This window comes from Hyperolius riggenbachi, chromosome 1 (assembly GCF_040937935.1).
Source record: "Hyperolius riggenbachi isolate aHypRig1 chromosome 1, aHypRig1.pri, whole genome shotgun sequence".
Lineage (NCBI taxonomy): Eukaryota > Metazoa > Chordata > Amphibia > Anura > Hyperoliidae > Hyperolius > Hyperolius riggenbachi.
The window spans coordinates 649822688-649834850 of NC_090646.1; the positions used below are offsets into that span (position 1 = coordinate 649822688).

General features: G+C 44.9%; 1 protein-coding gene across 2 annotated transcripts in view; it reads left to right on the forward strand.

Moving 5' to 3' along the window:
• LOXHD1 (lipoxygenase homology PLAT domains 1) overlaps window positions 1-12163 on the forward strand; it is a 275680-nt gene that overhangs the window by 23919 nt on the left and 239598 nt on the right. For both annotated transcript variants that reach the window (XM_068251570.1, XM_068251579.1), the window contains exons 5-7: window positions 4139-4288; window positions 8909-9067; window positions 10962-11160. In XM_068251570.1, coding sequence (XP_068107671.1) covers window positions 4139-4288; window positions 8909-9067; window positions 10962-11160 — 508 coding nt within the window. The remainder of the gene's footprint in view (window positions 1-4138; window positions 4289-8908; window positions 9068-10961; window positions 11161-12163) is intronic.

Consider the following 12163-nt stretch of genomic DNA (forward strand, 5'->3'; position numbering starts at 1 on the left):
CTAAGGCATCGCTGTACTGGGGACAGTCGTGTGACACAGCTGTCCCCTCTAGAGGCTCAGGGGTGATCGGCTGTCATCGGCTGAAGCCTATGACAGCCAATCACAGTGATTGGCTGGCAGGGGGAGGGAGGGAGCAATACATGAAAAAATAGGAAATTTATTATAAAAATAAACAAATATTTGCTAAAAAAATAAATAAACATTGGGGGAGCAATCAGACCCCACCAACAGAAAGCTCTGTTGTTGGGCAGGGGAGTTCACTTGTGTGCTGAGTTGTGCGGCCCTGCAGCGTGGCCTAAAAGCTGCAGTGGCCTAATTAATGAAAAAGGGCCTGGTCTTTAGGTGGGTTTAACACTACGGTTCTCAAGTGGTTAAGTGGCAGGTGCGCGCGGACTCGGGGGTTTTTGTGTCGTGTCGGCAGTTGGGGAAGGGAAGCTAGGTTTCCCTGAACTAACCACAGTGCCTGTAATGAATGGACATGACCCTGATCAGGGGCCATGTCCGTTCATTAAAAAGTATGTGAATGAAAGTATAAAAAAAAAGAAACAGTTCCTGGTAATCCAGCGAGTGTTTCTATTGCCATCTAGCAGGGAAAAGTTAAATTACACACCACAAATTTTTAATTAAAAAATTAATCCTTTCCAAAGACCCCACCCTTGTTATCCAGCAAAAAAAACAAAAAACAACAATTAAAAAAATCATAAATAGTTGCCTTAGGGACTTAGCCTTTTTTATATGTATGTCATAAGGGAATATTACTGTTATTTTAGTACATGAGGACTTACAATTGACGGGACTCAAAAAAACCCCAAAACAGAAAAAAATACACCTTTATTTCCAAATAATATATTGTTGCCATACATTGTACTAGGAACATATTTTAAACGTTGTGATAGATGGGACTAATGGGCAAATAAAATGTGTGGGTTTTATTTATAGTAGCAGTATACATGCTTCTTTTTATACTGTCTGTGTTTTATGTATCTTTGCACTATGACTGTTTTTTCTCTAATGAATGGGAGGAGCACTACAAGGTAAAATTGCTTCCATCCGTGAGGTGAAAACACCTGTATGCTGAACTGGTTAACCAGTAGCCGCGATCCAGTAGCCGCAGTATATCTACGTCCCGCGGGAGTGCTCTTCCCATCCTAGGGTTGTAGATAATCGTCTCTGGCTTTTGATGCGCAGCACGTGGAACCGCTCTTGCCCGCATGACCAGCAGTAACAGGACAGATTGGTGAAAATTCACCCATCTATGAATAATCTCTAACGACAAGCAGACGTTATTAATTGAAGAACCGTAAAAACAAAAAACCCCACTACTTTCGCTTTCGTTGTAGTATAGAAAGCTGTGATTCAGCTTTCTGTACTTGATGGTGCCATCTAGCGGACAAATATAATACTGCACTTTACTATTATTCTTGTCCACAAAAAAAAAAAAGCCACATATAAATAAAAACCCTATTAACCCCTTTCTGTCCCCATAGTTACTATAATAAACAACTTGTACAACAAAACAAAAAAAAAGACAAAGTGACAGAATATATAAATTGTTACATTAGGGACTTAGTTTTTACACTTAGGTATATTATTGTTTTTTGCAAATAAGGGATTGTAATAAAAAAAATTACAAAATACAAAAAAATACACCTTTACTTACAAATAAAATTGTGTTGCCATACATTACTAGGGACATAATTTAAACATTTCACCACTAAGGGCTCGATTCACAAAGCGGTGATAACCCAGTTATCACGCCTAAAAGACTTTAGGCGTGATAACCATTGCACCACGCTGGTGAAAAGCCCCTTATCATGCCTAAACTCAGTTTAGGCATGATAATAGTTTAGACATGATAAGTTTAGGCATGATAAGTATAGGCGTGATAAGTTTAGGCGTGATAAGTCTAGATCGCAAAGTCCCGCGCGTAAAGCAGCGCCATTAAACTCTATGGGCTCGATTCACCAAGCGGTGCTAACCCAGTTATCACGCCTAAAGGACTTTAGGCGTGATGACCTCTTCACCACTGAGTTAGCACCGTTTTTGCCTGCACTTCGCGCGAAGTTATCGCGCGTAAAGTTTTGCGCGCGCACCCGCACAGGCGCGCGCGCAAAGTCCCATAGGGTTTAATGGGCGCATCGCGCGAAGTGCGGGGCGCTTCGCGCGCACGCACGCGGGAGCGCGCGCAAAACTTTACGCGCGGAAACTTCGCGCGAAGCCCTTCTTATCATGCCTAAAGTGACTTTAGGCGTGAAGAGGGCCTTTTCACCACGGTGCTAACACTTTGCACCGCTTGGTAAATCGAGCCCCATGCGACGTTTCGCGCACCAGACTGCTAGCGCAAAACTTTTGATCAGCTGTACACTGCGGTGCTAACCCAGTTGGTGCTATAGTTATCACGCCTAAACTTATCACGCCTAAACTTATCATGCCTAAACTTATCACACCTAAACTTATCACGCCTAAACTTATCACGCCTAAAATTATCATGCCTAAACTTATCACGCCTAAACTTATCACGCCTAAACTTATCACGCCTAAACTTATCATGCCTAAACTAAGTTTAGGCGTGATAAGGGGCATTTCACCAGCGTGCTAACAGTTTGCACCGCTTTGTGAATCATGCCCCAAGTGTTTTTTCCTCTTATGGACCAAAGAGATTTTCACATTTCAGCGCTCCTCCCATTCATTCGCCAGTAACTTTATCACTACTTTTGCAACAAATTATGCTTTCTTTGGGTGGTACTATTCGCTTACAATTATTTTATTTTATATGCATTTTAACAGAAATAATAAGAAATTATTGAAAAAGTCCATTATTTCTCAGTTTTCAGACATTATAGTTTTAAAATAAAATATGAAACACATTTTATTTGCCCATTTGGCCCCGTTATTACAACACTTACTGTATTTTTTTACTATAACACTCACTTTTTCTCCCCCAAAAGGGAGGGAAAAAGTCACTGCGTCTTATAGTCCAAATGCAGGGAGTTCCTGACTTGTGAACGCCTGCCGATACAAACCTCCGACCCACCGAAATGTCGGGGACTCCCTGTGCTGTGCCCATGCAGAGGAGGACACATGGGGACAAACGGAGGGCACAAGGGGGACACAAAGGGGTATAGAGCAGGACACAAGGAGGACAGAGGCGGAAACATGGGGGACACAGAAGGACACAAGGGGGACAGAGGAGGACACAAGAGGTACAAAGGGGGCATAATCCACAAGATGCCCCTTCACTATGGATGCACCAGGTTTAGTATATATATTTTTTCCCCTGGTTGTCCTCTAAACCTAGGTGCGTGTTATGGTCAGCAGCACCTTATAATCTGAAAAATGCGGTAACTAATTAACCCTGTTAACCTCCTTAGCTGTAACCCCGAGTCAGGCTCGAGCTGGACATCCGTAGCTCAGAGCAGTAACCCTGAGCCTGACTTGGGGTAGCTGCCAGAAGATGTGGAGAATCAGTGCAGCGTGGTGGCGTTTCGCCTCACCTCTGCTGGTATCCAGAAGCTGGCAGCCATTCTTCTTCCAGTCCCTGGAAGCTCTCCATCCCTCTGGTGAGATTGCTGTCTGTCATCATGACGACAGTTGGCGACCTCACTATAGGGGGTAGAGCTCCACCTGGTGGACAGAGGGAGAATTGCAGCACTGGATCCAGAGGAGGTGAGTAATGTGCTGGGCTACTGCAGATCTCTCTAGTGGCACGATTTTTTCCTGGTTTTAGGGTCTAAAAGTGTGTAAAAAATTGCACTGCTTTTAGACCCTAAAATCCAGAAGTAATCATACAGCTAGGGATGTTGAATATATCCTCAGACAGGTACACAGGAAGAGTGTGCAGGATTTAGTGAGACTAGGTATGGATTTGTGGAAAGCGGATCCAGATGATCTGTGGCTCTGTGTGGCATTTCCTGTTTATCACAAGACTCTGTCAGATCTGGGGAAGATGTCAGATCTTGGGAAGATGTGTATTGGGAGATGAGTTGGCTTAGCACATCATTCCTTTAATTCCAGTCCAGGTTTTGCGAAGAGATGTGATAAGTTCCCTTGGCTTGCTCTTATATTAACCCCAAGAGACTGTTGTCTCATTTATATTTGCTGTTCTTTATTATCTGCTAAACCAGTTCCTGTTTCCCAGAAACGTGCAAACAGTGCTCCGGTCAGCAGAACTGGACACCGATCCGGCTCTTCATCTGGACTCCATCCCGGTTCTTCATCAGCTAAGAAGGTCCTGTACAAAGTTTCAGTAAAGACTGGAGAGAAGAAGCAGTGTGGGACCAACGCCAGAGTGAGTCCAATCAGTGACTGTAAATAAGGAGTTTTGGGCCTCGATGCAAGTTTTACAATGGGCCCCCAAGCATTCTATACATAACAATTGATATGGTGCAACTAAACCTGGCAAGGACACAATATGAGAGGTATAAGCAGAGGAGGGGGACAGTTTGTTAATGATTACCACTATTCAAAGCATATATAAGTGATCATTACCACTATAGCATCATTGAAGAGCTAATACTACAGTTGAGGGAGGGCCCCTGTGGTCCAAGGACCCCGGTGCAATCCCGACCTCTGCATCCCCTTTTGCTATGCCACTGAGTCCAATAACGGGATCAGACGGGTCACACATCTCATAACGCTCAGTGAATATGCAAACTATCTCTTTATGTGGCTCTGTAACATGTATAAGCTATAGGCTTGCTATTTACCAGAGGTTCAGGATGTTAGCCTGGCTTCAGGAGCATAAAGGGATACAGTATGCTTCAGGTTCAAATAGTACAGCTAGAGTGTGGCCGGAAATAAGAAACTTATGGATGCAACACTTAACTGGCAACTTAAAGAGAAACTCCGACCAAGAATTGAACTTTATCCCAATCAGTAGCTGATACCCCCTTTTACATGAGAAATCTATTCCTTTTCACAAACAGACCATCAGAGGGCGCTGTATGACTGATATTGTGGTGAAACCCCTCCCACAAGAAGCTCTGACTTCTGGCAGTTTCCTGTCTGTGAACCTTGTTGCATTGTGGGAAATAGCTGTTTACAGCTGTTTCCAACTGCCAAAACAGCAAGCAGCAGCGACATCACTTGCCAGCAGTAAAAATGTCACCATGTAATAAATGTCAGAATATAAATCAGGGATTTAAAATATTTTACAATGGGGAAACACTGACTAAATCATTTATACATAATTATTGTAAAAATGAAGCACTTTTTTTATTACATTATTTTCACTGGAGTTCCTCTTAAACTGTAATACTACCTTTCTCATTTTAAATCACCCTAGTTATAAACTGAGATATGTAGCCTTGTGATGAGATGGCAGCCCCCCTCCCCCACACGCACACGCATGGTATGCTGGATGAATGTATGTGATTTAGTGTGAATGAGATTGAGGCCAGCATTGCCCGGCACAACTAACCAAAGTCAGCTTGTAGCAGCATATGGGAGAAGTCGGTATAATTTGGTTTGTTTGGTAGGTGGGACTGGCTGGACCGGGGATGAGTGAATGTTTGAATGGGGGTAAGTAATGGTAGGAAGAGTGGATCGATGTAGGGGGAGGGGGGGGGGGTGAGAGGAGGTGAGGTGTCGGGTTGCACGGTGAGGCATGGTTCCTCTGTGTGTTGCATGAATCGGAGGAAGTCTGATGTAAAGGCAGCAGCCTTATTTTTAGAAATACTGATTGACTTAAAGATATCTTTTATGGATATTAAGTAATAAAATATTATATAAGTACAAGCGCAAACCATGATGCAAGTTACCCCCAACATTGGGAAGGTTCTGATGAAGCCAAGCCTATTGGGACTGAGCCACTGAAAGGCTGCTGAGTGTTTGCAGGAAAAGAAATTACAGCTAGAGAACCGCAGGTCTAACACGTGGATAACCCAGGGCAGAAATCAGAGAGTTGCTTGGTGCGTTTTGGAAGCTACAAGGCTTGTTGCTTCCTTGAAGGCCATGGAGACACGCCCCCTAAGACTTATAGAGCAGTGAGGCACTAGTTAGCACCAACTCAGTGCCTTTTTTTTAACAGTTGAAATGTATTGAATTTTGAAAATCAGCGACAACAGTGGAGAATCTCCACAAAATAACAGCTACCCCCACTCATTCCCATCCCAACTCCCAACCCAACAGCAGTGATCTGCAAACTTGTCTCTCCATCTGTTAAGGAATTACAAGTCCCACAATGCATTGCAGGAGTCTGACAGCCACAGTCATGATTCATAAAGGAAAATGCATTGTGGGACTTGTAGTTCCTTAAAAGTTGGATAACCAAGTTTTCAGATTACTGGCCTACAGCATTGAATCACAGTGCAAATGTAGTTGAATGTACATAATACACACCGGCTAGAGTGCATCAAAGCTTTGTAGAGAGAGGGAAGCACATTTTCTCTCCAGCGCACCAACCAATTAGCTATTATAAACACCCACAATCACAAAATTCAGCATGTTTCGCCTAAATAAGGCTTTGTCAGGGAAATAATAAAGTGCAGTGCTATTGTGCTTCAACATAGTGATGTGCTAACAGCCCAAGTCAAAGCCGGCTCAGCAAGCTTGCCTCTATTTGTTTGAAAACTTGACTTTAGCCAAAGGTTTTTCAAGGCGTAATTATGGGGATCGGGGGGAATAAGAAGAGGAATGGACAATGCAGAGGTATGTGAAACCACCCTCACTCAAAGAACCATTTGTGAACTGTAGTCATCACATATTTTCTCTTAAGGTAGCCATACACTTTGCCATCAGATCCGACCAACAGATCGATCCCTCTCTGATCGAATCTGATCAGAGAGGGATCGTATGGCTGCCTTTACTGCAAACAGAATGTGAATCGATTTCAGCATGAAACCGATCACCATCTGTGAAGTTGCCGCCCCCCCCCCCCCCCCCGCATACATTACCTGCTCCGCTGGCGCGTGTCCCCTGGTCTCCGCTGTCACCTCTCCGCGCTCGGCTGCTCCAGCTTCACTGAACTTCCTGCCGGGGAAGAACAGTAGAGGGCGCTCTACTGTTTAAACTTCCTGCCGGGACAGGAAGTTCAGTGAAGCTGGAGGAGCCAAGCACGGAGAAATGACAGCGGAGACCAGGGGACACGCGCCGGATCAGGTAATGTATTGCCGCTAGCGCCGTTCGCCGGGCATTCGAACGCCGCTATCGACGCACTCCCGACCTGCCGGCGATCAAGCAAAATCTTCCACACGGACGGGAATCGACGGGAACGATTGATTTCGGACGGAAATCGATCATTCTGTCGGCATTTGCGCAACTATTTCACAGCAGATTCGATCACAGTGATCGAATCTGCTGTATATCGGTGGGAAAATCGTTAGGTGTATGGGCCCTGTCAGGAACCGGCCCACGGCACGCCTGTGTATATGGTTCCCGACTGCGGGTTTGACCAGATCGAGAGGGGAAGCAGCCTTAGTCAAGCTAAAACAAGGCTGTGACCCCTCAGAACACTTCTCACTGCCACCACTAGCTGTTGCTAGACACTTCCACTCTGCTGTCGAGTTACTCGCACTGGCGTTTTCGTACGTTGGGTCAGCTGCACGCTTTAGGCCAACGTATGACAAACGCCCCACACACGCGCACAATTGCAATCTTACACGGTAGTGAAGCAAAACCACTAACCGTCGTTCCGAACGATACTGTTAGCCACTCCAGGACTCTGCTGTCGAGCGCAGAAGTGCCCCATACACACAATGCAATTACAATCTTATACGGTAGTGTTGCTCAATCATACAATCAGGCATGGACTTATACACAGTTACACCTCAGTCTCTTCTAGGCTATGAGTGTTAGTTTAGTACAGCAGAAGTCAAACTTATTAAATAATGATTTAATATTCCAGGAAAAAAAAGTGGAACAATGCAGAAAATAATATATACAAAAGATTTACAAAAACAGTAAAAAGTTACAAAGATAAAAGTTACAACGATACACACAAGGATATTTGCATAAAAGTAAAACGGGAATCAAAACGTTACCAACTTGAAGGTCTAAACGTCGTTTGCAGGAGAACGAAGCTTCTGGTCAGACCAGGATAGTCCTAGCGTTTGTTATCTCCAAAGAGCTACCAGTTGTGAAGGACCTGTGCAGGTTCTTATAGGCTCATTTGGGGCCTGAGGGTACAAGTCCAAAACTAATGCAATCTCTCAGATTGTCATATCCTTCCTGTGATATGCGACCTTCAAAGCTTTCCTGTTTTAGTGTTTGATCTTTTCAGAGATTTCAGAACACTTCCATAACCCCAATTTTCACAGGTAAAAGTCTATACATCAAAAGATTGTGAAGTAAGGCTTTTCAACATTCCATCAGGCTGTCATATGTATATTTCAAACATTCCTGTCCACTTTGGAACTTGGCAGACTCACTTAGTCTGATAGTGTTTTGACCGACAGCAGCTGTTTGCATTAATACAACGATCAAACGATCAAACCTGTTCCTGGCTGTCCAGAGGAACTATATGCTAATGTCCAAGCTCCCTGCTTCCAGAGGAATTCAATGCAAATGTAGGTCTATTGACACACAATCACCTTAACAGTTTCCATGAAGCTAGCTGCCAATACCTTCAAAGACAGACTGGCTAGCCGACATACCCATATGATATGGGAAAATATGGCTTCTGTGTTCTGCATATTATCCCAACATCATAACTAGCTGCTATATTCCTGACAGGCCCCTTTACCTAATTTCAGTTGGCGCAAAGAAGTCAGGACATTGAGTTTTTCAAGGGTTTTTAAAAGTGATTTTACTTGACATTACCTAATCAATGAGTTTCTGTGCAAATAAGAACAAGCCCTGAGGTCTACACGGGACTTGGGGAACATCTGTGCTCGGAGTTGCACCTGGACTTGTGATGGTCTAGCCTTGGGTGTATGTATAAAGCCATGTTCTATTGTTTCACCCCTTCCAGGTCTTCATACAGATGAAAGGATCCAAAGGAAAGCTGAACAAGACCCAGCTGTACAAAAAATCCACCAGTGACTCTGAATTTAAGTTCACCAAAGGTTCAACTCACTTATTCAAAGTCTACGGTCCTGAGATCGGAGACATCAAAAGCATCACGCTGGAGGTGAGTGCACTTGGGTGGTGACCTTGTGGTGGTTTTACAAACCTTCAGCTGCAAAGGCATGATGATGAGGTCAGCCCAGCCATCACCAAGCCAGAATAAAGTAGCCACTGGTCTCTCATTTCTTGGAACACTTATATAAGTTGCTCTAAAAATGTTGCCCACTTTTGATGTTGCTGGCTGTGACTGCTGGCCAACTTGAAATTGATGCTTCTAAGGGTCACAAACTGCAACAAACTCAGTAGGAGGGAGCAGCAAGGCCAAATTCATACTTTTAGTTCCCCTAGGTCAACTTTCCTGTTGCTCCTCTTTCATGATCAGCTCCCCTCTATATCAATTTGCAGCCTCCTCCTCCATATGCAGCAACCCCTCTTACTTGTCCAGCCGCCCTCCTAGGCTGCAATTCCCAAGACCAGGGCCTTTGTGGCCTTCCTTGGGGAGAAGACTGTACCCAGTAAGGTTCCCCACCAAACATTAAAGCTCAGTAGGACAAATCTACACAGGCTACAGGCCCTACTTAAAGTAGCACCTGGGTGCTCCCAAGTGTGGAAAACTTCTTAAATGACCATGCCTCTACAGGAGGTTCGCTCATTGTGTGGGCTTTTGGGAGGTAGCATGAATCTACTCACCTACAAGGGGCTGCTCCATAGCCCTCCTTCTCCATATGGAGGCCTCCATCTTCTATGTTCCTTTTGTGGAAGGCTTAAATTCTCATGATGACTTACTGTGACCCTTGCAGCTGCAATACATACAAAAACACATATGCTTATAAATGAGAAACTGGGTATGGAATAGAAAAACACTAGGGCTCTGATCACAGACTCAGGAAAGGATTACAATAAATAGTGCCCTAGGCAAGATGGCAGCTTTTTCCCACTACTGATGATCACTTGGCTTTTTTTTAGTAAGTTTTGGTGGGTGCTAACATCCATCAGGCCCCTAGACTCTCTCCAGCCCCAGGCAACATTTATATTGCGCTTTTCTCCTTGCGGACTCAAAGCACCAGAGCAGAGCAGCAGCCACTAGGGCGCGCTCTATTGGCAGTAGCAGTGTAAGGGGGACTTGCCAAAGGTCTCCTACGGAATTAGTGCTGGCTTACTGAACAGGCAGAGCCGAGATTCGAACCCTGGTCTCCTGTGTCAGAGGCAGAGCCCTTAACCATTACACCATCAGCCAACTGAATCACAGGGCAAATATAGTAGAATGCACATAATGTAGACCAGTGGTCCTCAAACTAAGGCCCGCGGGCCGAATGTGACCCCCCTGAAGCTTTTTTACTGCCCCCCCATGCACAAAATGTATTACTTAGAGATGATGCAGTCAGCTACATCTTTAAATATTGGTGGCCAACATATAGAATAGCAGTGCTGGCACCACCCATCCACATGGAAGCCAGAAAGCAGTAATTTGCTGGTTTCCAATCAAATTCTACATCAGGTGACACTGCTGTCCAATTGGACTGCAGGTTGTCACCTGGATATGCTTCACTGTCTGGCCTGCAAAGACTTCTACATCTTTTTATGTATACTCAGCCCCCTAGCAGCCTGAAGTATGTTGACCCGGCCCTCGACCCAAAACGTTTGGGGACCCCTGATGTAGACCAACCAGAATGCATTGAAATTTTGTAGAGAGAGGGGAGCAAACTTTCCCTCCAGCCCACCAACCAATTTGCTTCATGCAACAAAATAGCCAAGTGTGGTACTAGACTAATATTAGTCAGTTGTCTGCCAAATGGTGAGAACTCCTCCAAGGTCCAATAGTGGCATACGTCACTCTAGCTGTCATCTGTCATAGAACTGCTAGGCTAAACAAAGCCAGATCTCTGGTGAAGGGACGGTACCACAATCAGACTGTGAAGCAGTAGATGATTGATGGAGGTCCCTTTGTTTTTACACAGCATGACGGGTTGGAGCAGCAACACGCCTGGTACGTGGATGAAGTCTTTGTCACCAACACAAACCGAGATAAGACCTGGCACTTCCCCTGCCGCCGGTGGTTTTCTCTGTACCATGCCGACTGTCAGCTCAGCCGAACTCTAACAGCCAGCAGTAAAACATCTCAGCACCAACTGGATGGGAAAGGGGGTGACCATACAGGTAAGAGGCCATTCCTGTCCCTTTAAAGTGACCCTGCAGTAAAAATTAGCAATATCAACTGAGCATACAATGACGAAGTACATGGTTATGAAATTCAGTTGACCCTCTGTTTAGGATGTGGCCCAGTTCCTCTGTACATTGATGGTTGATTTTCCTGATTGCAGGCAAGACTAACCCTTATTAGAAATAACAAGCCTGACTGACATAGGTTCTTTCATCAAGTCAATTCCACTATTTTATTACGTTGATCAAACTTATATACCATTATTCAGAGCAAAGAAATCAGTAAGACTGACACTGACAGTACTGATGTATCAGCCAAGATGTCAGGCAAGAATTCTGAACCACCACAAATCTGAATCATGCTTGGGAACATGTTCCATGTTCACCTGTAAAAAAAAATATTATTTTTATTTACAGTATATAGCGCCAACATCTTCCGTAGTGCTTTACCAAATATTGGAGAACATAGATACATGAGAAGCTCAAAAAAACACTGTATAATCAGGGCGTTCAGCAATACAAGTACAAATACATACATAGTGAATGTGTGGTTTAACCACCCTGGCGTTCTATTGATTGCGCCAGGGCGGCTGCGTAGCACTGTTTTTTTGTTAAATCATGTAGCTAGCCTAGCGCTAGCTACATGATAGCCGCCGTGCAGCGGCATCCCCCCGCCCCTTCCGATCGCCTCCGGCGATCAGAGCAAACAGGAAATCCCGTTCAGAATGGGATTTCCTGTTTGGCTTCCCCCGTCGCCATGGCGATGACCGTGATGACATCACGAGGGAGTCCCGATCCACACCTCAGCGCTGCCTGGCACTGATTAGCCAGGCTGCGCAGGGGTCTCGGGGGGGGGGGGGGGGGGCTCGCCTGTTACGCGTCGAGTAGCGGCGGATCTGCAGTGAGCAGCGACGATCGCGTCCAACACGCAGCTAGCAAAGTGCTAGCTGCGTGTTTTAAAAAAAAAATTTGAAAATCGGCCCAGCAGGGCCTGAGAAAT